Source organism: Canis lupus, chromosome 26, assembly GCF_011100685.1.
Source record: "Canis lupus familiaris isolate Mischka breed German Shepherd chromosome 26, alternate assembly UU_Cfam_GSD_1.0, whole genome shotgun sequence".
Classification (NCBI taxonomy): Eukaryota; Metazoa; Chordata; class Mammalia; order Carnivora; family Canidae; genus Canis; species Canis lupus.
The window spans coordinates 30,506,999-30,531,463 of NC_049247.1; the positions used below are offsets into that span (position 1 = coordinate 30,506,999).

Below are 24,465 nucleotides of genomic sequence, written 5' to 3' on the forward strand. Positions count from 1 at the left end.
CCTCGAGGGACAAAGTTTCTTTGTAAGTTAAGAATTATTATCTTTTTAATTTCAAGACTTTATCATGTGGGAACTGTTGATGTGCGCTGGTGTTGCTGACCAAGCTGCCAGTGAAGGAGTTTAGCAAATCCCTGACGGCCAGCTGAGCTCTGATCTGTTAGGAAGGGAGCCAGCTTGGCATGCTGTTTGTCTCACTGCAGCAGTACAGCTGTAAATGCTGGGTGCCCAAGCTTGCGTCGACAGAGCTGGCCACGCCTCTCTGGGTCCGGCCTCCTTGCTGGGCTCTCTTGGCACATGCAGGGATTATCAGCCAGTCAGGACTGGGTGGGATCAAGAGTGTATGGCCAGGAAAATATCTGGGTTCTTGGCATTGGAGTGTGGGCTCCTTCAGCCCCCAGTTTTGTTCAGGGTACACTGGCTGGGCCATACCTGTCTCTAGGTAGTTGTTTGCCTTGAGTTTCCACTATTGTGACAAGAGTCTTGGGCAACTTGTTCCACATCATGGCATTGCTCACTGAGCGGACCCCACTGCCTACTGGCAAGTGTCAGTGTGCCTCATGGCCCTCTGTGGACCCTTTCCGCATGCTTCCTGCATACTTTAGCTTGTTTTGGTGTGATGTCCTGAAAACTCCATAGCAGGGGGTCCTGCACAGACTTAGCAGAGGTGGGCTTCTGGTGTGTGCGGAGACTTGTAACTTCCCTGGAGAACATCTGTCTATGCCCCCTCAATTCTCTAGCCCACAGCCTCTTTCTTACTATGAAGAAGGACCTGCTGTCCTTTTTTTTTTTTTTTTTTTTAAGATTTATTTATTTATGTGAGGGGAGGGGGGCAGAGGGAGAAGCAGGCTCCATGCTGGGAGCCCGACGTGGGACTCGATCCCGGGACTCCAGGATCACGCCCTGGGCCAAAGGCAGGCGCCAAACTGCCGAGCCACCCAGGGATCCCCAAGACCTGCTGTCCTTTGTTGTCTTTGGGGTTCCAGCTGTGTCTCACCCAGCAGGAAGGGTGTACAGCCAGGAGGGGTGGGAGCTGCTACATGTCTTCAAGGATTTGTTTGTCCCACAACATCAGGACCTTGGCACAGGCCAGACTAGGGTTTTAGATGCGTTCCCTACCCAAGAGGGCTCACGATCCAAGAGCAGTGACACACACACTGGCATTTTGGCCTCTGGGATGTGGTGGGCAATTGGGGGCCCAGAGGCTCCCAGGACTCTGGCCTTTCACTGCTTCGGGCTTTGAGGGAGTCATGCCTGGAGGTGGGAGGAAGTGTGTGCTCTGTGAGGCCTCATAGCTTTCAGAGCTTTGCGGTTCAGCAGGCACTTGGCTGAGACGCTTGCCCTTGTGTTCCCACAGACCCTATGAATGCGCTACAGAGCCTGACTGGTGGGCCAGCTGCAGGAGCAGCTGGAATCGGCATGCCTTCTCGGGGCCCAGGACAGTCTCTGGGCGGGATGGGTGGCCTTGGCACCATGGGGCAGCCGATGCCCCTCTCAGGGCAGCCACCCCCCGGCACCTCAGGGATGGCCCCACACGGCATGGCTGTTGTATCTACAGCAGCACCACAGAGTGAGTACCATGCTTCTCAGAGAACCTGCCACTTTCTTTGCAGACAATGTGCATTTTATTCCTTTGCTTAGGATGGTATTGAGGAAAGCTTGGAGAAACTCCAAGTAGCTCTTTCTTTTTATCTTTGTTATATATGGGGGGAACAAAGTTCCAAACCTTCTTCAGGCTATCAGAGGGTAAGTGACACCGAGGCCCTCCTACCCCTGGGCAGGAGTGGAGGACTCAGAGGAGATTGGGATAGTCTGGGATTCAATCCAAGGAGTTGTGTTTTGTACCTGAAGTAATTATGTCTCAGGCTATTCTTAGCCATAAAGCAGTGCTGTCAGCACCTGCACAACCCCCTAGAAGACACCTATCTCAGGAGCCATCCCTTCCATCGTTGCCTTTGCCCCTTGACCAGGCATCCCTGAAGGAGATGTCTTGCCCTCTTGGTGCTTCTCTGCAGGACCCAGCCCCTCATCCCCTCCATGCAGCTCCTCCAGCTGGTAGTGGGTATGTGGTGCCGGTCTCCCTCTCCCTTCTAGGGCCTGTTTTATTGGACCTTTGATTTTCACAAACAGTGATTTAGCATGCAGAATGTACTTCAGTACTGTGAGGTGCTTTGGTACTTTTTCCCCCTTTGTATTAATTTTTGTGTGTGTTTTTCAAAATAGTTTAAGAGTCACAGGAAGTTGCGGAATGGCACAGAGAGTGCACACATGCCCTTCACCCAGCTTCCCCAATGCTAACCTCTTAGTTCATTGTCAAACTGAGAAATGAACGTTGGAACAGTCCTGCCAACTCAAGTGGCCTTTTTTCAGACATCATCAGTTCTTACGTGCGTGCTTGCCCACAAGCTGACGTGGGTATAGTTCGTGAGGTTTGTAATGCGTGGTATCACCACCACAGTCAGCATGCAGCACCTTTCCATCATCTCTTAATAATTCCTCCCTCCAGCTTCAGGCCCTGGCAACTGCTAATCTGTTCCCCAGCACTATAATTACATCACTTTGCAAATGTTACATCGATGGAATCACACTTTTGACATTTTGAGACTGGCTTTTTTTTCACACAGTGTAATGCCTTTGAGATTCTCTAGGTTGCAACAGTAAATCATTCCTGTTCATTGCTAAGTTGTATTCCATGGAGGGGATGTTCCACAGTTTATTTATCCATTCCCCCGAAGGACTTTGAGTGGTTTCCAGCTTTGGGCTGTTACAAATAAAGCTGCTGTGACCATGGTTCATGAACAGGTTGTAACATTTCTATGTATTTTTCTCATGAATCCCTCATAGTAACACTCCAAAGAGAGCAGCGTCCCTACATCTGCTTTGCCCACAAGAGCTGGGGTCGAACCCAAGCTGCCTGCCTGATCCGAGCACCCCTGTTTTTTGTTTTTGAGTTTCCTGTGGAAGTGTCACTTTGCTCTTCACAGAGGCCATGTGCAGCCTCATTCCTGTCCACTCCTGCCCTGGAACCCCCCCATCCCCAGGCATCCTCTTCCCTCTCAGATCATCATTCTCTTCTCCTTACTGATGTCTTGCCATCTGACACTCAGCTCGTGTTCTTCATCTCCAGCTCCTTTGTCCCCTCTTGTCTTGTCAGTGTATCTGACATGCATGCAGGGCGGCTCATGGAAGGGTGCCCTGGAGAAGTACCACATCTGGCTCTTTTTCTTTTTTTTTTTTTTTTTTCTGTTATGCTCTGCTTGAACTTCTTTTTTTTTATCACACTTTTATTTTTTATAATAAAAAATAGTTTTAAAGTGTATGAATTTAGAATGCTAGCATTATTTGCCTTGTTGTCTCACTCCTAAGACTTTGTTAGTTCAGTGGCAAAGCTTGGGCATCTTGCCCATACCTCCCCTCCCCCCGCCCAGTCTGACCTTGACCCACATCCTGTTTTCAGCTTCTGAGGGACCTGGTCTTCTGTGTAGGTTTATGTGGGTTCTCTACTTCCATGTCCTACTGCTGCCTGTCAGAGTCCTCCCTTTCCGCCTCGGACTGCTTGCCTGCCTGGTCTGTGAAATAGTGGTTGTGGCCTTATGGACATTTGTTATTCCTTTCTGACAGTTTCTCCGAATGCCACTGTGGGATTAAGGCAGCTTCAGGGCAGGGCCAGAGGTTTTGCAAGGGTTCTTAAAGGATAGCCCGGGACACACTGTGGTAGTCTCTGGTGACCTGGATTCATCATGGAAACAGACCACTGGCTGTAGGTGAGGCTGGGGGGCTTGAATACAGCATTAGAAGGGAGACCTACTTTTCACTCTACATTTCTGTTCCTCAGTGAGTTTTATATCATGTGTCTGTAAAACCAACTTTAAAAACAAGGCCTATTTCTGGCTGTTTGACAGACTGGATGCTGAGGAACCATCGTCCTTCTAGCCAAGTAGATCCTAGCTGCAATTTGGATTGTAGGCCCAGTGGAAGGTAGAAGCATTTGCCTGCTGTGCCTTGGCCCACTGCAAGATTGGATAAAGCAAGCCTGGAATCCCTATGGGTAGCGGGATTTGTGCTGGGGCCTTTGGCATACCTCACTCCCCCAGAAGGAAGAGCAGATTGGAGGACAGTGCCCTTAGTTTAGGCCTGTGGGAATTCCAGATTAAGGTCAAGCATTGAGCACACAATCAAAGACCAAGCCTGAAAGGAAGTAGAGGCACCAGGAGGAGGTAATAGGAACAATGAACAGATGTGGAGATGCCCAGGGACCACACACATAACCACTGTTAGCTATGGGTGTGGCCTGATTAAAGAAATAAAGGATGGAACTCCAGATGAACAGGCACTATAATGGCTGGTAGAGTGGCCAAGCAGTTTTGAGAACAAACCAGGGAAAACTTGTAGAAATGAGAAATAAAATTATTGAAACTAAAAAGTGGAAATGAATGAACAACAGTTTAGATACAATTAAAGAAAGAATTTGTGCACTGGAGGCAACATTTGAAGACACTATCTAAAATGTAGTCCAGAGAAGAGGACATGGAAAATAGGAGGGTGAGAAATGCAGAGGATAAGGGGTACCTGGGTAGCTCAATCGTTTAAATGTTTAAGTCGGGGGATCCCTGGGTGGCGCAGTGGTTTGGCGCCTGCCCAGGGCGCGATCCTGGAGACCCGGGATCGAATCCCACATCGGGCTCCAGGTGCATGGAGCCTGCTTCTCCCTCTGCCTGTGTCTCTGCCTCTCTCTCTCCCTCTCTCTCTCTCTCTCTCTCTCTCTCTCTGTGACTATCATAAAAAAAATTTTTTTTAAACGTTTAAGTCGTTTAAGACGTGAGATCATGCACATCATGCATGATCTCAGGGTTGTGAGATGGAGCTCCACGCTGGGCGCGGAGCCTGCTAAGATTCTCTGCCTCGTCTCCAAAAAGAAATGCAGAGGATAAAATTAGAGTCTAACAACTAATAAAACGACCGAGTAGTGAGAACAGAAGCACACCAGTCTGTGAGGAGCTGGTGGCTAAAAACCCCACGGTCCCAAGCAGGATAAATAAGGCATCTCTGCCTTAACCCATTTTTGGGAAACCACAGAACACCAAAGGCCAGAGGAGTACCTTAGAAATAGCCAGTTGCTAGAAATGAGCAAGAAATAAACTCAGTGGACTTGGTGATGGTATCAAGAAGAGAGAAGGAGGTTGGTGGAGCCCAGGGGATAGAGCTACCGACCTTAGTCATGTGCCAGCAAAACTCCCAAGGACTAGGGGGAAGCAGACATTTTAGATAAACAAAGTCCAAGAGACCTTCACTAAAAGGTTTTTTATTTGCTCACCCTTTCCTCTTATTTCTCAGACGGTCCTTCCTGTGATGCCAGATGTAAAATGATAGAAGAAACTTTTTTTTTTTTTTTTTTTTAATGCATGAGAGAGAGAGAGGCGGAGAAGCAGGCTCCATGGAGGGAGCCCAATGTGGGACTCGATTCCAGGTCTCCAGGATCAGGCCCTGCACTGAAGGTGGCACTAAACCGCTGAGCCACCTGGGCCGCCCAAAGAAACAATTTTTATGTGAGGTAGCCAGTGTGTGTAAATCTAAGCAGTGATTCTCATCTATTTTGTACCCTGAGGGATATTTGGCAGTATTTGGAGACATTTTGGATGTCACAACTGTGGGAGCACTACTGGCATCTAGCGTAGAGGCCAGAGATACTGGTAAACCTCTTAAATGCACAGGACAGCCCCCTACAACCTAGACTTCTCTATCCCAAAATTTTGGTCAACACAAGGTTGAAAATCCCTGGTGTAAACAAAAATCACCTCTATAAAATAATAATGCTCCCAGCTATAACTATACAGATGTGCTACAGTCCAAGCACTATTTTGAGTGTTTTACCTATAACAGATTTTTATTTATGTATTTATATATGTATGTATTTATTTAAAATACCGTATTTATTTATTCATGAGAGACAGAGAGAGGCAGAGACACAGGCACAGGGAGAAGCAGGCTCCCTGTGGGAAACCCGATGCGAGACTCAATCCCAGGACTCCAGTATCAATGCCCTGAGCTAGGCAATGCTCAATCGCTGAACCACTTAAGCGTCCCCTATAACAGATTCTTAATTCTTAGTTCAGTGTGTAGGTACTGTTATTTTCTCTTCCACTGAGGTACAGAGCAGTGACAGAGTTGGGGCTTGAGTCCAGGCAGTCTGGGTCAGAGGCTGTACCCCAGCCATTATCCCTTCCTGCCTTCTTTTTAAAAAATTAATTAATTGATTTTTTTTTAAGTTTTATTTGAAAAAAAAAAGTTTTATTTGAGGAGGGGGAGAGCACAAGTTGGAGGAGGCGGGCAGAGGGAGTGGGAGAAGCAGACTCCACCGCTGATCAGGGAGCCTGAGACGATGCAGGGCTGCATCCAAGACCCCAGGATCAAGATCAGAGCAGAAGGCAGACACTTAACCAACTGAGCCACTCTGGCACTCTGTCCTGCCTCTTAATGTAAGTGTGCTATATGGGTGTAAGAAGATAAACAGTGACCAAACTAAATGGAAGTTAGGAAGTGTATCCCAAGTACAGATACCAAGTCTATCATGTGCATGTGAAACCTATTTTAAAAAATAGTGTTCTGGGATCCCTGGGTGGCGCAGCGGTTTGGCGCCTGCCTTTGGCCCAGGGCGCGATCCTAGAGACCCGGGATCGAATCCCACATCGGGCTCCTGGTGCATGGAGCCTGCTTCTCCCTCTGCCTCTCTCTCTCTCTCTCTGTGACTATCATAAAAAATTAAAAAAAATAAAAATAAAAAATAGTGTTCTAAGGTTTTTATATTTGGGAAAGAGGTTAAAATATGGGTAAATTTTATACTTTGGTAAGTTAAATATGCATGATGAAATTGAAAAAATAATTGCTTTTAAAAAAGAAAAAAAGAAAAATTGCTAAAACAATAGAAATAGTTTGTAAATCCCAAACCAGTACAAAAAAAATGTAATAAAAAACCAAAAATCCAAACAACACACAAAATTCAGCTCAATCATCCAACAAAAATATAATTCGGAGGGACTTGCATGGTCTAGTCGGTGGAGTGTGTGACTCTTAAATCTCAAGGTTCGATCTCTGCTTTGGGTGTAGAGATTACTTAAAAATAAAAATCCCTAAATAAATAAAGATGTAAATATACATATATAATTCAGAAAAGGAAGGAAAAAAATGTCAGTTATACCTCAAAAAGCTGGAAAAAAAGCGGGAGGGAAAGAAGCTTAGGAAAGAGAAGACATACAAATAAGCTGAGAAATACAAGCAATCACAATATATGTGAATGTGTTGACAAAACTTTCCTGCTAAAAGATAGGAAATGTGAGATTGTAAATGAAAGGCAACGCTACAGCTATATTGTCTTTACAAGAAACCCACCTAGAATATAAGACACAAAAAGATTTTAAAATGAAAGGTGCGTTGGACAGCTCCTCCTCTCAGTTATTGATAGTTAAGCAGATGAGAGGGGGTGCATCTAGCAAAGATTTGAACAGCATCGTCATCTAGGCATGTGGATGGAACAAATACAAGAATAAACCATAAAACAAGCCTCAACACTCTCACAGTAGTGCTGCCATACACATAATGTCTCCTCGCTGTCAAACAGAAGTCTGTAATGAAAAAAGAAATTTAAAAATTCATACAGCAGCAGAATGGCTAAAATAACACTCCCAAATGCTGGCAAGGATGAGAAGAAACCAGATCACTCGTACATTGCTGGTGGGAATGTAAAATGGTTCAGCTTCTTTAAAAATTAAACATACAACCCTGCAGTCACACTCTTGGTCATCTATCCCAGAGACATGAAAACTTAAATTCCCACCAAAACCTGTATGTGAGTGTTTGTGGCAGCATTATGATAGTCCAAATCTATGATCACTCCCAAATGTCCTTTATGGTATGAATGGTTGAACAGAGATACCTGTATCATGGAATACAACTTGGCAGTGGAAAGGAAAGAGCTACTGATACTCATTGCATCCTAGATGATCTTCAGGGAATCATGCTAAATGAAAAAAGCGGTCATCCTAGAGAGCCCCCATTTACGTAACATTTTTGAAATGACAAAATACTGGAAACTGAAGACACCTTAGTGGCTGCCCAGGGTATTGAAGGAAGTGACACCAGGTGGTGCTGGGGGATCCCTGTGATGTTGGAACTTTCAGTATCTTTGACTCTGATGGTGACTGAATCCACCCCGGTGAGGAAGTTGTATAGAACTTAACACACCTACACAAATGAGCACACATTCTGATTGTGTCATTATGTTATAATTTTGCAGAATGGTACTGTTTGGGGAAACTGGGCAAAGTGTACAAAGGATCTCTGGATTATTTCTCTTTTTCTAAAATAACAAATTTTTGAAATTATAATTCACATACTTGTGGTTCACCCATTTAAAGTGCAACGTTCAGTGATTTTTAAATGTGTTCACAGAGTTGGGCAACCATCACCACAATCAATTTTAGAACATTTTCATCACCCCAAAAGAAACTGGACCACAGAAAATCCTGTAAATGTTTGTTGATATCAGCATGATTCATAACCACCAAAAGGTGGAAACAGCCCAGAGGTCCATCAGCTGATGGGTGGATAAACATAATGTAGCAAATCCTTACCATGGAATACTATTCGGCAATAAAAAGAAATGAACTGCGCCTGCAACATGGGTGAACCTTGTAAATATTACCCTCCATGAAAGAAGCCAGTCACAAAAAGCCACATGCTGTGAGATTTCATTGATAAGAGGTGCCCAGAATTGGCAACTCCACAGAGAGACCGAGAGGAGCTCAGTGGTTGCCAGAGGCTGGGCCTCTTGGCCATTCCAAAGACGGAATTGGCCCTTTTCTCTCCTCTCTCTTGTCAGAGAGAAATTCAGAGTAATAAATTCCATAATCAACGCAGACAGTGTCCCCGGCGCCTCCTTTGGTCTCCTACATGGAGTGTGGAGCTCCAGTGCCTGTGGGCGCCGCGGGCCGTGGGCCCGCCCTCCCCGCGCTGCGCCCCGCCTGACTCGCCGCTCTGCCTCCAGCCCAGCTGCAGCTCCAGCAGGTGGCGCTGCAGCAGCAGCAGCAGCAGTTCCAGCAGCAGCAGGTGGCGCTGCAGCAGCAGCAGCAGCAACAGCAGCAACAGCAGCAGCAGCAGCAGTTCCAGGCCCAGCAGAATGCCATGCAGCAGCAGTTCCAGGCGGTGGTGCAGCAGCAGCAGCAGCTCCAGCAGCAGCAGCAGCAGCAGCAGCAACACCTGATTAAATTGCATCATCAAAACCAGCAGCAGGTACTAGGTGCCCCGGCTCCATGCTCAGCCTCCCCCATCCGAGGCCCTGGAGCCGTGGACACACGCCAGCCACAGTTCTGGGTGTGGGGACCCGGAGGTGGCCACAGCTCCTCCTGATGCCCGGTGCCCGGGCTTCCTCCTCTGGGGGCTTCCCGCAGAGCCCAGGGCAGGGAGGAGAAAGACGCCCCAACTTGTCAGGCGGGCACTGGGATGGTACAAGGAGGGCCTCTCCATCAGGATTCATGTCTGGCCGTGGGCCTACTGTGTGCCAGGGAAGGGAGGGGACGCTGGATCCATGAAGGCTTCTGGGTATAAGCGATTCGTGTAGGCATTAACTGAAGCAAGAAGTGAGAAGAGCACTCCAAGGCGCAGGGATGCCTGAGCCGTCCTATGAGCATGTTTCTGTTGAGTACTTGCATGCCTCCTGTTTTGTCTCTGAATGGTTTGGTGTCTGGACGCAGCTCTAACTGAACCTCCTGTCTCCCACGGGGAAACAGCAGTGTCACATTAGAAGCCCTGCTTAGAAGAAACTGTTTTCTTCCTCCTGTGGTTGGCAGGCAGCATCTAGACATATTAAGCATCCATCGTCAGGTCTGCTCTTGGTTGAGGGAGGGAAGGCCTGAGGGGACCTCTCCACTTGCCCACCCTCCACAGGCCTGGGCTTACTGCCTCTGTTTCCCAGCAGCCACCCTCCTGGGTCTCGGAGGCCCCCTCCCCCAGAGCTGACTATGATCCTCAGTCCCAGTTTTCCTCCTCATCCTGGAAAATGGACATTGACTATCTCCCTCAGGCTCATACTATTGCCCACTCTAGTGACCAGACAAGCAGCTGTGGGGAGGCCGCAGAGGTCTGCAGCCACCCGAGCATTTACCCCAGCTTCCATGGGGCTGGACCTCTATATAACCCTTCCAAAGCCCTCTGGATCCTTCCCTTCATTCTCTCAGGCTCAGGCATGGCCAGTGCCCAGTGGCCAGAGCACGGCCACACATTTGGCATGTCTTCAGTGTCCTGTGAGGGCAGCGCGGGCAGGCTCCTCAGGGCCAAGGCTGACACAGGGCCCAGAGGTGGGTGGGGTGACGGAGTCTGGCTTCTTCTGCCCCTAGATACAGCAGCAGCAACAGCAGCTACAGCGGATGGCACAGCTGCAGCTGCAGCAGCAACAACAGCAGCAGCAACAAGCTTTACAGGCCCAGCCGCCACTCCAGCAACCACCAATGCAGCAGCCCCAGCCTCCCCCCTCCCAGGCTCTGCCCCAGCAGCTACAGCCCATGCACCACCCGCAGCACCACCAGCCACCACCACAGCCCCAACAGCCACCAGTTGCTCAGAACCAGCCATCTCAGCTCCCGCCGCAGTCACAGACCCAGCCTCTGGTGTCACAGGCTCCGGCCCTCCCTGGACAGATGCTGTATGCCCAACCTCAGCTGAAACTCGTGAGTATCTGTGGCTTATGGAGGGGCTACAGCCTTTCTCTGGGTGTACATATGGCCAGCAGCTGTTGCCAGGGGTTCGAGGCTAGAGCGGGGTGTGTCCTCTTCAAGCACTGGGATGTCAGTGGCCCTTCCCCATGCTAGCCTCAGCATCAAGCTTGGCAAGGGAGTGTGTGTCCCAAGAGCTGCCGTACTCTGCACAGAGGCGCCCTTGCTGCTGGGCAGCAGTGTTCTCCTGAGCAGCCTGCCTGATTTCGGCAACAGCCATGGCATTTTAAGACTGGGTGGTCAGGTGGACAGCAGTACGCATGTTCTCGCTGTGAAGGTGGGTGTGCAGCCTCATTGAGTGTCCACGGTGGTCTGCCAACTGCTCGGAATCAGGTTCTGTCATTACCATGGTTTTGAAGAAGAGTATTAATAGAAAATAGTATTATTGTCAGTTTTTTTTTTAAGATTTTATATATGTATTTATTTATTTTTTAAAGATTTTTATTTATTCATGAGAGAGAGAGAGAGAGAGAGAAAGAGAGAGGCAGAAACATAGGCAGAAGGAGAAGCAGGCTCCATGCAGGGAGCCCAGTGTGGGACTCGATCCTGGGACTCCAGGATCATGCTCTTGGCTGAAGGCAGGCGCTCAACTGCTGAGCCATCCAGGTGTCCCAAAGATTTGATTTACTTATTTGATACAGAGCAAGAACACAAAGTAGGGGGAGCTGCAGGCAGAAGGTGAGGGAGAAGCAGGGTCTCCACTGAGCAGGTACCTGGAATTGGGGCTCCATCCCAGGAACCCGGGATCATGACCTCAGCTAAAGGCAAATGCTTAACTGACTGAGCCACCCATTACCAAAATAATGGTTAACACATTATTTTGTCTTTTTTTTTTTTTAAGATTTTATTTATTTATTCATGAGAGAGAGAGAGAGAGAGGCAGAGACATAGGCAGAGGGAGAAGCAGGCTCCATGCAGGGAGCCCAACGTGGGACTCGATCCCGGGTCTCCAGGATCAGCGCTGAGCTGAAGGCGGCTCTAAACTGCTGAACCACCCGGGCTGCCCCATTATTTTCAGTCTTATGCATCTCCGTACAAAGCAAATCCAGTCAGTGATATACCGAGGACACAGTATTGTCATCAAGTCAGGGAGAACTGTATCAGGGGGCTCTTTTAATAGTTTTTTGTTTGTTTGTTTGTTTGTTTGTTTGCTTATTTCCTTGGTTTTTATGGGCTTTTCTTGTTTTGGTTCGTTGAGTGTGGAGAGGGGATGGGCCATGCTTGAACTGAGTAGTAGGCAAATGGGAGGCCCACATGGCCCGGCTGGAAGCCTGGGGAGGGTCGTGAGCAGCAAGGCATGATCCCGCCTGTCACTTTGGGACCACCAGCCCTGGTCTCATTCGAAGAATGGGGGCTCTCGTAGACCCTCAGAGTGCTTGGCCCAGAAGTCCAGTAGGCCGGGCTGTGCACTCGGCCTTGGGAGCCACCTCTTAGCTCACAGCCCTAGAGGGTAGTGGTGGCTGTCTGGCGACACCTCAGTGGGAGGGCTATGCCACTTATCATAGCCAGGGGATGTGGGCTCAACCCAGAGGTAGGCTGGTGTGGGGCATTTCTAATGAGCTGTAGGATAAGGTGAGGCCAGCAAGGTGTCACCATAGCCAGTGAAGTCATGATGATCCCATCCCTTCTTATGAAGAGCTTCAAGCCTTAGAGCTCCCACAGAGGTGGCGGGTGTCTGCCCTCTGCCCTGGGCAGCTCCAGTAGTGCTCTCCCTTCCTCCCTCAGGTCCGGGCTCCGATGGTGGTGCAGCAGCAGCAGGTGCAGCCCCAGGTGCAGCCGGTGCAGCCCCAGGTGCAGCCGCAGGCGGCAGTCCCAACAGCGCAGGCCTCCCAGATCGTGGGCTCCGGAGTGCAGGTGAGGGCTTCCGGAGTCACTGGCTGCTGCCTATCCACCTGTGCACAGAGCCAGACTGTAGACACCACATACACTGGGGGTCCTGCTTGGGTCACGGGTAGTCTGGGAACCAGTCCTTGGTGTCCTCAATGGGGCGATCTCACCTTGGTCACATCTGAGTCCCCCCACCTCTCTTCAGACCCCTCATCTTCCCTTTCCCTCTTTCTCTGAGAACACGTGTTGGGAGAGGATAGCACTGTGGTCTCAGGCTCGCCCAGGCTCAGAGTGCAGGGCTGGCGGTCGGTGTACAGCGGGGTTCTGGAAATGGAAGAGCACCAGAACGATGACGCCTGGCTCCAGCGGACTGCACGGGCTCATGCTGCGGCACCTTGTTCAGCTGGCTGCCAGGGCTTGCTCTCTCTGCTGAGAAGTGTGGCGGAGGCCCGTCATGCCCACCTTCTGTATATCGGATGTTGATGGGACAGAGCAGGCCTTGCCCAGCCTTTCTTAGTAGAAGCCAGATTCTCGTTGGCATTTGGGGTTTGAGATCGGGCCTCGTGATTTTCCCACAGACACCCCTCACCCCATCCTACCGGTGCTGAGGAGAGGAGACATCTAGTCTGGGGCCTTGGTTCTTTCTGTCTTCACCTGGCACTGGGGACACTGACTTGGAAGAGAGTGTTGACTTTAGACAGAACACAGGTGCTAGGTGAAGTGCCACCTACCCAGGTGCCGCCTGAGCTGGGCTGCCACCACCACCTTGCTGTGTTCCCGCCGCACTCCTTACCTGTGAGTCAGCCGAGCACCCTGTTGGGTACGCAGCACATGTCGAGCACTCCTGGGATGTTGTATGTTCTATTGGTGCCTGATGATATGTCACTAGAAAGGAGGCTCAAAATCGGCCCTGTCTAGCCCTAGCCATGTCACTCCAGTCCATGGGAAGCTGCCTGAGAAGTGTGCCGGCAGAGGGACCTGAGGTATTGGCAGGGGTGAAGCCCTAAAGCAGATATGCTCTGTACACCCAGTACCCTGCACTGAACCCATGGGTGGGGCGGTTTTTCCTGGCTGTTACCATGCTCTCTCCTTCTGCTGGAGGACCGAGCCCAGCCAAGTATGGGAGCTTAACTGTGGGCTCAGTCACCTCTAGAGTAACCTTGATATGTAACCTTCTTCCTCCCTCAGTGGAACTTGGAGGGCTGCTAAAGGAGAACTAAGGTGGGCCCGGGACTCTTCTTTCTACATGGGGACCCTGGGAAACTTGGGGGACTCTGATAGCTGGGGAGGATGAAGGGGGGTCATCACTTGAGTGTCTGTGAGTGGGTTTGCTTTTAGGAGGCATGCGCCTTTTTCAGGAGTGATGTCCACCTCTCTCTCATGTATTACAGATCAGCCTTGGGGAGTGGGTGAGAGGCTCTGTCCTGTGTTGCATGGCCATGTGGTGGGATCTCCAGGTATTGGCAGTGGAAGGAGCTTGCTTGCTTTTTTTTTTATTATTATTCATAAGAGACACACAGAGGGAGAGGCAGAGACACAGGCAGAGAGAGAAGCAGGCTCTATGCAGGGAGCCCGATGTGGGGTTTGATCCCCGGTCTCCAGGATCAGGCCCTGGGCCAAGCTCAACCGCTGGGCCACCCAGGTGTCCCATGGAGGAAGCTTTCTTAAACCCCAGCCATGCACAGTACACATTTGTGCTGTGCCTCTCAGCCCAGATGCCACACCTCAAGAGGCTCTGCTGCTGATCTTCTGGTTTGTCTCTGGGCTCAGGCCTGCCTTGCTGCATTGTTGTAGTAGCGGTAGGGTCCCTGGGGTATGACAGGCCTTCCTAGGAGTGTCTCTGGATTCACAGCCTTCCTTTGCAGCCTGGGTTGGCACAGTGGACAAGACAAGGCTACAGATATTCTAACCCAAAAACTTTATTTACATATTATTGTTTTTTTTTTTTTAAGTAAGCTCCACGCCCAGTGTGAGGCTTGAACTCCCGACCCTCAGATCAAGAGTCACATGCTCTACCAGCTGAGCCAGCCAGGCGCCGTGACCCCAAAACTTTTTTTTTTAATTTCAGATTTTATTTATTTAGAGAGAGTGTGTGCACACGCAAGCAGGGGGAGGGGCAACGGGAGAAGGAGAAAGTGAATCCCAAGCAGGCATCATGTCCAGTGCAGAGCCCGACACAAGGCTCCATCTCATGACTCCAAAATCATGACTTGAGCCGAAACCAAGAGTCAGATGCCTAACCGACTGAGCTACCCAGGTGCCCCCTTGACCCAAAAACTTTAAAAAATATCTGATAACTATAGAAGATAGGAAGCTGAGAGACATATAAATAAGGAAAACTGTTCTAGCACAGGACAGTTTTTTTTTTTTTTTTTTTTTCTGTTCTCTTACATAGTTGAGGTCACAGGATATATACATAGGATTTTATGTTGGCTGCTTTCCTATTCACATTACAACAGAAGTAAACCATTCTGTAAATTTTCTTTTTAAGTAGGCTCCATGCCCAACATGGGGTTTGAACTCACAACCCTGAGATCAAGAGTCACATGCTCTACCAACTGAGCCAGCCAGGTGCCCCTCTCTTATGATTAAAATGATTAAAATTAAAATCTGCTTATGATTAAAATGCCTCAGTCAGCACTGTGGTACAGTTGTGTACACATACACACACGAGTGCTTTCTGCTGTCCTTAAGGATGGTTTTGTCCTTGGACCCTGAAATTATTTCTAGTTTTTTACTGTTACTGATAAAGTACATCCTGATGCATGGCCAGGTTCTGGTGGTTCTGTGAAAGAAGTGCTGGGGGAAGAGGGTCCGAGCACGCAGCCCTCCATGTCTCATCTCTCAAGGGTGCCCTCCCAGATAAAGCAGGAAAGAGGTGCCCCATCATGCTTACCAGTGCTGTAACCCTGATGGGTCACTAGGGCTCTGAGCCTGGGGTAAAGTTTAGTATTTTGGGTGTTCCAAGAAAATTGGTGAGCCCTGAGCTCATATACCAGGCTCTGTTTCATCTGACGTTACTTATGTAAATGAAAGGTGATGTCATCGTCCCCCATAGTGGGATTTACTAAAATATGACAGGAGAGCTGCACTAACTTCCTTTTCTCTCCTAAACGTTATCTGTGACTGTAGATAAACCCAGAATAGAAGGTCTCTCCATTTCCAAAAATGCCTGGACTCGTCTATTCTGTTAGTATATGAAAACTCTAAGTACAATTCTCAAGTTACAAAGAATTGTCCTCAAAGGCACACTTCCCTGATGTGTGTGCATGTGACCCAGCTGCTGTACAGTTACTTTGCACTGAGCTTGTTGAACTACTCGAACCTCTGTCTCCTCTTCCCAGGATGTGTTGCCCAGTGACCTGTGTGGGAACAAGCATTTAGCCCGTTGGGATGGAGTTTGAATTCCTTTCTGGGTAGGTGTGTGTTGGGAGGTAGTGAATATAGATGTTTGTGAAAAAGGGAGGAGTTGGTGGTTGTTGGCTGCATGGCTCATCTGATCCAGTAAACACTACTGATGTGTTTTCTATTAGGATTTGTGGGTTAAAAGAAAATGAACTTTCCCTCTCTGGAGTTCTCAGTTACAAGAAAAACAGTCAGTAGCAGATTAGATTTAAGCTTTTCATTCCTTATTACTTTTGTTTCTTCTGGAAAAAAGTTTTCCACCGCTCTCATACCACCTGACTGATTTCTCAAGGCCTTTCCTCCTCTGGAAGGAGCACTGTTGAGCTGCCGGTGGGCTCCTCTCAGTGCATGTTGGTTGTAAATGGACACTGTTCACTGCTGCGCCAGCTGACCACAGGCTGAGAGCCAATCCCAAGGACACTTGCTTTCGGCCCCACTCTCATTTGGGCAGTGTGCCTCCCAGGGGAGGACAGGCATGTTACCCCGAGTACCCTGTGATCACACACAACCCATCAGTGCCCCCATGTTGTGTCTGACAGGCTGGTGGGCTCTATGGGACTGTGCCCAAGTTTTGGCAGACCCTAGGAGAGTGGCTTCCTGGCCTCCTACCCTGGCAGATTCTTTGTTACATGGCTATAGGAACATCCAAGCCCAGCAGGTTGGCATCTGCCACTGCTTGTGTCACCCCCAGTGCCTGCTGCATGTGACCAGTGGGTGTGAATGTGAACACGGATGTGATACCAGAGGCCTCTTGGAAGAGCAGGCCTTTCTTCTGCTCCAGAGACCTGTCCCTGGCATACCTGCCATAGGGACTGAATGGCCATCCGTGCCGCCCTGGTCTCAGGGACTAGCTCATAAGCCTCCTGTGTCAGAGGTTTTGGTTTTTCACTGGTCAGTTCTTCCTCCTGAACTTCGTTGTAGTTTAGCTTGGTTTCATCCTAACACTGTGAGTGCACGCAGACACTGTTCTCTAGGGACCAGGCACAGGCTCCATCCCCTGACTCAGCCCAGGGCAAGGGCGGCCAGCCCTCAGGAGAGCACCGGGTTCCTGTCAGCACAAGCCAGGCCCAGTCCTACAGTGGTGCTCAGCCTGGCTCACTGCCTTTAGGCTTCTAGGAGTACATGTGGATGAGGAGAGCAGTTCCAGGGCATGCTGGAGTTCTGAAGTCTGCAGTCATCTTGTATGCTTAGGACAGACCTGACCCCATCCTTGTAGAGATGTACCTGGGAGGTACAGAGTGCCAGGCTTCCCTTGCCCACCTCGCCACAACTGTAGTTACAGAAGGAAACCAGTTCCCTGGAAGCTGAGCAGAGGCCTGAGGAGAGGCGGATGGTTTGAGTTCGGGCCCTCAGAGGCATTTTAATCAGACATGTGCTCCTGAGAAGGAAAGGTGCCACGAGGGGTCTTTTGTGCACACTTCTTCTGTTTTAACGACAGTTGACTTCTCACAACGACTTTGGTGGAGTACTGTCTTTCACAGTCTGTCTCTAGAGCCTGGTCTCCCAGAACCACCACCCATGGCCCCTGAGGTCTAGCCCTGAGGGCTCTGTGGGCCCAACAACAGATCAGGTTTGTTGAAGGAGTGCCGCCAACAAGGCAGCATTCATGGAGGCTCCTGTGGACCCCTCATGCCTACCTGGGCCTTGATGTTGTGGGCTGGGACATTTAGGCCAGGCTGCTCTGAGCCCCAAACACCCCTCACCCATGGGCACTCCTTGTCTCAGAGGCTGCACACGCCTCTCCACCAGCCCACACACTGTTTCTTTTTTGGGATCACTTTGTTTTCCCTCTGTTCTCAAGATGATCACCACAGCCTTGGCCCAACGTGGGATACAAGTAGGAGCCCAGTTCCCACTCCGCACCCCTCAGCTGCCATCCAGTCAAGCCTTCAGTGCAGGTATATGCGGCAGTGCCCAGGGGCCCCAGAGAGCTCAGGGTCCATGAGCGCCTTTGTGAGGCACGTCGTAATCTCCGGTGACTTCCTTCACCATGATTCTCAGAGTGACCAACTTCACGTGAGCCAAACTCAGCATGTGTTTCTTGGGGGTATATGAGTAAATACCTGGGTTTATTTTCATTTCAGTACTTTGGATAGTTCTAGTATTTTCATTTGCCGGAGAATATGGGAGCTAACTTTCTTCTGAAAAAGTTTGATGTTTTAGAGGTGCCTGGCTGGCTCAGCTGGTAGACGGACATGTGACTCTTGATCTCAGGGTCATAGTTCAAGCCCTGCGCTGGGGGGTAGAGTTTACTTAAAAAAATTTAAAAGTTTAGTGTTTTAGGTAGTTATGGTGGTGTCTTTTTTGTACTTAAATGAAACCATAGCTAAAGAGTTTTGCTATCTTGAGCTGTGCTGTTGATACTGTATAGCCATCAGCCATATGTAGGTATTTACATTTAAATTAGTTAAAATTACATAAAACTAAAAATTCAGTTCCTTAAGTTGAAATTCAATTACATATCAAGTGCCCAGGGGAACCTGGCACCATGGCACCATGAGGAAGCCAGTGGCTACGATACTGGACAGCACAGATTATAGACCAAGTCAGTCTGTTATGGTGGAAAGTTCTCTAGTACCATGCTGTTCTAGAATTTATTGTGTTGAGTGTAGGATTTCCTATACGCACTTTTTCCTGGGTATGTAAAAACCTCATGTACATCACACTTTTTCAGAGAGATTAATTCCAGGCTCTCTGTTACTGTATGACATCTGGAATTCTTCCCTGGTGTGGCCGTTTGTTTAACAAATTGTCGTGATGTGCATTCCGTGGGCCAGGCCCTTTTCTAGGACTCTGAGAGTAAAAGAGTAAGAAGGTTCCCTCGTCTGATGGGCTTGGGCTTTCCATTTTAGTGGGTTTGCTGGGAAAACCTCAGATTTGCCAAAACTGTAAAATGCCATCTCTCTTGTAAGGCAGGTGCATCTGTAACCCTGGCACACAATCCTGCCCTCCCCCGATGGGCCGTGCGCAGGGGCTGCCAGCCCAGGCCCTGCACCACACCACCATACACCACCGAAACAGTGGCAGGGGACTTCCTGAAGCCAAGGCATTGCTATTTGGCGGTATGGTCTGTTGTCACCCTTTCTGCCTTCTGACCTCTAAGAGTTGCCCCAAATGTGCCAGTAGCAGTTCCTTACTGAATGGAGTGTGAGTTCTTTGGCATTGGCCTCCCTTTTGGTAGTCATTGCACAGTGGGAGGCAGAAGTGGCTGGAATCTGCTGGTAAAAAGCCCATTTGAGGAATCCCTGGGTGGTGCAGCGGTTTAGCACCTGCCTTTGGCCCAGGGCGCGATCCTGGAGACCCGGGATCGAATCCCACGTCGGGCTCCCGGTGCATGGAGCCTGCTTCTCCCTCTGCCTATGTCTCTGCCTCTCTCTCTCTCTCTCTCTCTCTCTCTCTCTCTCTCTCTGTGTGACTATCATTAAAAAAAAAAAAAAAAAAAAAAAAAGCCCATTTGACAGTCGCTCGCTAGAGAGCAAGTTTGTGTGGCAGGAAAGTGGGCCCATAACCAAGGTGGCACAGAGGGCTCAGTGGAGCAGGCCCAGCTCCGCTTTACCTAAGGCTGCACAGAGTCCTCTGCAACTCCTGGCTTGGGGCTCCATCCCTTGGTGCATCAAGGCGCCCCAGCCCCGTTACCCACACACCTGTCACTAGCAAGTGTCCCCATCCTGGTCCCTTTGATTCTCAGCTCTGATGACCTTGTTTTCCTTTCCTGCAGCCTCTGGCTTGGTATCCATTGGGTCGACAGGTTGGGTGTTGGGTGTGAGGGAATGACCTCAACATGCAAGGCTGATTTTTTATTAAGAACAGAAGTCCCTAACATTTTGAGTATGTGCTACATGGTAGGCCTTGAATTACTTCTGTCTGTGGACTTGTTTGTTCTCACTGCAGCAGGTCACAGGTCACGCATGTAGGAGAACTCCCCATAGTCACCCCCTCAGCAGTGCTAAGTATCGACTGTTGGACCCCCAGCAGTGCTTGAGGCCAGAGGAGCCACCAACCCCTGTAAAATGGGCCAAGACACTCAGTGAAACCCTCGGCTCAGGCTCCGCAGCTTCCCTGTTCCCACCCTGGCCTCTCGGCAGGGTCCTGGCTTCTTCTTCTTCTTCTTCTTCTTCTTCCTTTTTTTTTTTTTTTTTTTTTAAGATTTTTATTTATTTATTCATAGAGACACAGAGAGGTGGAGACACAGGCAGAGGGAGAAGCAGGCTCCATGCAGGGAGCCAGATGTGGGACTCGATCTCAGATCCCTGGGATCAGGCCCTGGGCTGAATGAAGGTGGCACTAAACTGCTGAGCCACCCGGGCTGCCCAGGGTCCTGGCTTCTGAGCACAAATCTGCTCCCCGACACCACCCTCCACCTTGGGCATTTGGCCAGCCACAGACCTGGTTCCAGACTTGGTGGGCAGCTGCTCTTGTGTCTGTGTCGTTCTAATCTTGCCCCTCCGAAGCAAAGCTAGCTTATTCTGGAAATGCATCATTACAACATAGCCAGTGCTGCCCCTGCCATCCAGCAGGTGCCCTAGCGGAACTCTCAGCAGCTGGCAGCTCCAGGCCCTGGCATGAGGTGCTCAGTGCCCACAGTGCCTGTCCTCTTTGTTCCTTCCTTGGGGTAACAAACCGGGTTCAGAAAAACAGGCAGGATAGAAGGTCTGCTCTGTCAGCCCCTCACGAGGCAGGGCTCTCATCTCAGCCACTTCTGTGCCCCCAGCGTGGCCACAACCCTGCAGTGTGTCCCATGGCCGCATCTTCATATTGGGGGTGGAGAGCATTTCATGACCCCAACACCCACGACAGAGCAGGATTCTGTGCTGGACACATGCTGGACACAGTGCCCCTCGCAGGAGTCCAGGGGTGACATGGGGTCCCTGGCAGTGTAAGCAGGTGGCATCACAGTGGGGTCCATATTCCTCTGCTCTGAAGAGTGACTCCTGGGGACACGTCATGTACAGGGGCCAGGAGTATGGGACAGTTCCAGGGAGGTCTGGTGGGCGTGGGTGGTCCCAAGGAGGTTAGAGGGTATGGTGCCACCAGCCCTCCCGGAGGTTTCTCCATAGCACTTAGCTCTCCAAACAAGGCTTGCTGCCCCACTGCCCAGCAGCCACCTGTGGTCCAGCTGTGTCCCCTCTGTTTGAACCTTGCCTTCCTCTCCTCCTTCCTTCAGGCTGTTTATTGTGTAGGGTCTCTTCCCAGACACTTGTCCTTGCTCGCTAGGAAAGTAGATGGTCCTGAGATGCTTGGACTCCTCCACTAGTCATGTGACCTCAAGCAAGTCCCTTTCCTTGTAACTCCCACTTCCTACATGTGATATGCAGGTGACAGCAGGCAGGCACTCAGAGCTCCCTCCCCTGGGAGGCGCAGCATTAGCGTCACCGGCATGCGCTAGGCACGGTGACAAACATGCCTATGCCTCTGGCAGAACGTGCCCAGGGAAGGAAAATGTAGAGCCAGGGCTGCGGTTCTCCCCTCTGGAGGGCTTGGTATTTCGCTGAAAGGGGCACAGTCCTCTTGTTCCCCTCTGCCCTAGAAGCTAGGTAGACAGGATGTAAACCTGAAGACTGGGGCGGGGGAGGGTGTTCTCTCTTGTTAGCCGCCTTGGTAAACCATTTCTTTCTTGACAGAGGCCTTTGGCTTGCCGCTCCTCTTCCTCTATGTGTCTGTGGCTTCTCGGGATTTGGGAGGCCTGGGAGCGTGGGCTCTCTTAGGAGGGGATCCTGAAGGCCTGGGAAGGGGAATATGTTCGCTGCCAACTGAGTCAGGCGTTTTTCCAGAGGAGTTGTCAGGTGTAAAGAGATCTGGACTGGAGTGGCTGCGGGGAGCTCGTGGCTGAACACAAGAGGCAGGCTTGGGGGAGGAAGCAGAAGCGCTGAACTTGTCCCCCCAGCCTGGGCAGGCTGTTCCGGTTTGTGTCTTGTGGACTGTCTCATGCCCAGGAAGCCATGCGTGCTTGGTGGCTCCATAGAACCCAGAAGCAGAGGTGTGGGGAAAGATTCCTGGGGTCGGAGTGCTGAGGGTGTCTTTTATTTATTTTTTTTTTTAAGATTTTATTTATTTATTCATAGAGATGCAGAGAGAGAGAGAGAGAGAGGCAGAGACACAGGCAGAGGGAGAAGCAGGCTCCATGCAGGGAGCCCGATGTGGGACTCGATCCCGGGTCTCCAGGATCATGCCCTGGGCTGCAGGCGGCGCTAAACCGCTGAGCCACCCGGGCTGCCCGAGGGTGTCTTTTAAAATACAGCTTCATGGGCAGCCCGGGTGGCTCAGCGGCTTAGCGCCGCCTTCAGCCCAGGGCGTGATCCTGGAGACCTGGGATCGAGTCCCACGTTGGGCTCCCTTCATGGAGCCTGCTTCTCCCTCTGCCTGTGTCTGTCTGTCTGTCTCTCTCTCTCTCTCATGAATAAGTAAATAAAATCTTAAAAAAATAAAATAAAATACAGCTTCAGATATTTAGGTGGGAAGTGAACTGCGTGGTGGCCCTCCCATTGTGGTGGCTTTGCACTGGCCTTGCGCTGGCCATGATGCCCTCAGGCACCTCATTTCCCTTCAGAGAAGCCTCATCTCCCTTCAGAGAAGCCTCATCTCCCTTCAGACTACAGACAAGAGCCAAACACCTTCTAGAAGGGACACCTGCTGGAGCAGTAGCTAAAGCTGAGGCTCTTCCCTAGGGCAGGTGGGGGCAGGTGGGGCCCGTGCCATCCAGGGGGAGGCCAAGTGAGGGGGTTTACACTCAGGAAGAGGGCACAGCAAGAGGCAACTTCAGGGAGCACAGGGCAGTGTGTGGCAGCAGGTCGGGGTGAGGGAAAGGGGAGGTGACGGCAGGGGCTTCATGGGAAACCACACCCAGGAAAGTTCCTGGCCTAGCAGGCCAGGCCCACGGTGTGGGGCCTAGGGCCTGTACTTCTCCCTCGGCACCGTCTGCTGCTCAGCATGGGCTCTTCCAAGATGGCCTGTTCACCTTCCTAGTCCTGGGAGTTCCATCGCTACTTGAGTGGATTCCGGAGCCTCTCTTTTAGAGCAGGGGTCATGCTGCCTGCCCTGGGCCTCCTGGTAGCCCAGCATTGTGAAACGCACGTCCCACCTAGGAGAAGCCTGCTGCACTTGGTTCGACTCAGCAGCTAGGCTGCCCCAGGGCCCATCTCTGCCCTCGCTAGCAGCATGAATCACCTGGGACCATTTGCTTCACTTGGTAGAACAACTAAACAACTAGGCCCACCAGTTAGGGGCTTGAGCTCGCGTGTTCCTGCCCATCCACTCCCTGGCTGGGGGCCTGGTCACAGGTGGTGGGACAGCTCATCCTGTTTGCCCATGGGCTGGTGGGCCAGCGGCTTGTGTCTGGTGCCACTCTGACCCAGCTGCGTTAAAAGTGTGATAACGTAGCCTCCATACCCTCTGCCACGCCAGCATCCCATGCAGCTTTGTCCTGCACACTCAGTGGGAGTGGAACGGTGCTTCTCGTTGGGAGTTTGGTCCAGTGGCACTGGGAGAAAGTCCAGGGCCCTCTCCCCAGCCAGCAGAATGGGCAGGCAAGGACGGTGGGCATCCTGTTTTTCTGGTAGGATCTGTGTTCTTAAAAATTCTCTTTCTTGTTCCCTGATTCGAGGACCAAGAGACTAGCAATCCCCAGAGTGAGCCTAACCCAGTCCCCCAAGCAGCATGGCAGAGGAGTGTATGGGAGGGAGCTATGAAACCATGGCACCAGTGTCTGGAGTGCCCTGAGAGAAGCACCAGAGTGGGTCTGTAGAACCGGACGGTCCCAGAGTTGGGTGTGGGGGGTGTGGGCTGAGCCCAGGAAGCAGGCTCTAAGGGGACATGGCAGCATATGGGAGCTTGGCTAGGGTGTGGGAGAAGCCACCGCTGCTGACCCTTGGAAGCTCTGAAGCGGGCAGGGCCTGTGAGTTGGTCCTGGCTGGGCCCTTGTTCCGCCCTCACCATGTCCTGGGCGAGGCGGCTGTCTGTGGGGCTCACTCTGCCAGTCCAGACCGGGGGTCCTCAGGCCACACATGGTGGCAAGGCCTAACAAAGGGCCACTTTGCTCCCATTAAACATGAGACACAGCCTCCCATTCTGGCCTGAGGGCTGAGGGGACTCATGGAAGTACGGAGGAAGGTGGTCCCATCTGTCACAGGCCGGGAAGGCCAGGAGGCACCATCCAAGGCCATAGGTCTTCTGTGGCTCCCACACCCGACAGCGAGAAACACGGGGATGTCCTGTCCCAGCCCAGAAGCCTGTGGACTTCATGGTCTCCCTGCCAAGGAACAAGGGCTACCCAGCCTGGCCTTCCTGCCAGTACCTCAGTCGTTGTGGACTCGTGCTTGTGGATCCTCGGGGTGGGGGGCTGTGCACACATTTGTATTCATGGGGCAGGGTGTGCGAGTGAGGCTGAGAGGGTGACAGGGCTTCTGTGTGCAGACGAGGTCTGTGAGCCTGGGCTGGGGGTGGGAGCAAGGCTGCAGCAGGAGGGAAAGTGATGGGT

General features: G+C 50.9%; 1 protein-coding gene and 1 non-coding gene across 5 annotated transcripts in view; one reads left to right on the forward strand and one right to left on the reverse strand.

Moving 5' to 3' along the window:
* MED15 (mediator complex subunit 15) overlaps positions 1 to 24,465 on the forward strand; it is a 68,858-nt gene that overhangs the window by 39,335 nt on the left and 5,058 nt on the right. For all 4 annotated transcript variants that reach the window (XM_038575939.1, XM_038575938.1, XM_038575940.1 and 1 more), the window contains 4 exons: positions 1,355 to 1,567; positions 9,038 to 9,282; positions 10,386 to 10,715; positions 12,486 to 12,614. In XM_038575939.1, coding sequence (XP_038431867.1) covers positions 1,355 to 1,567; positions 9,038 to 9,282; positions 10,386 to 10,715; positions 12,486 to 12,614 — 917 coding nt within the window. The remainder of the gene's footprint in view (positions 1 to 1,354; positions 1,568 to 9,037; positions 9,283 to 10,385; positions 10,716 to 12,485; positions 12,615 to 24,465) is intronic.
* TRNAK-CUU lies at positions 15,088 to 15,160 on the reverse strand. The gene has a single exon. It is a non-coding gene; the product is annotated as a tRNA-Lys (tRNA).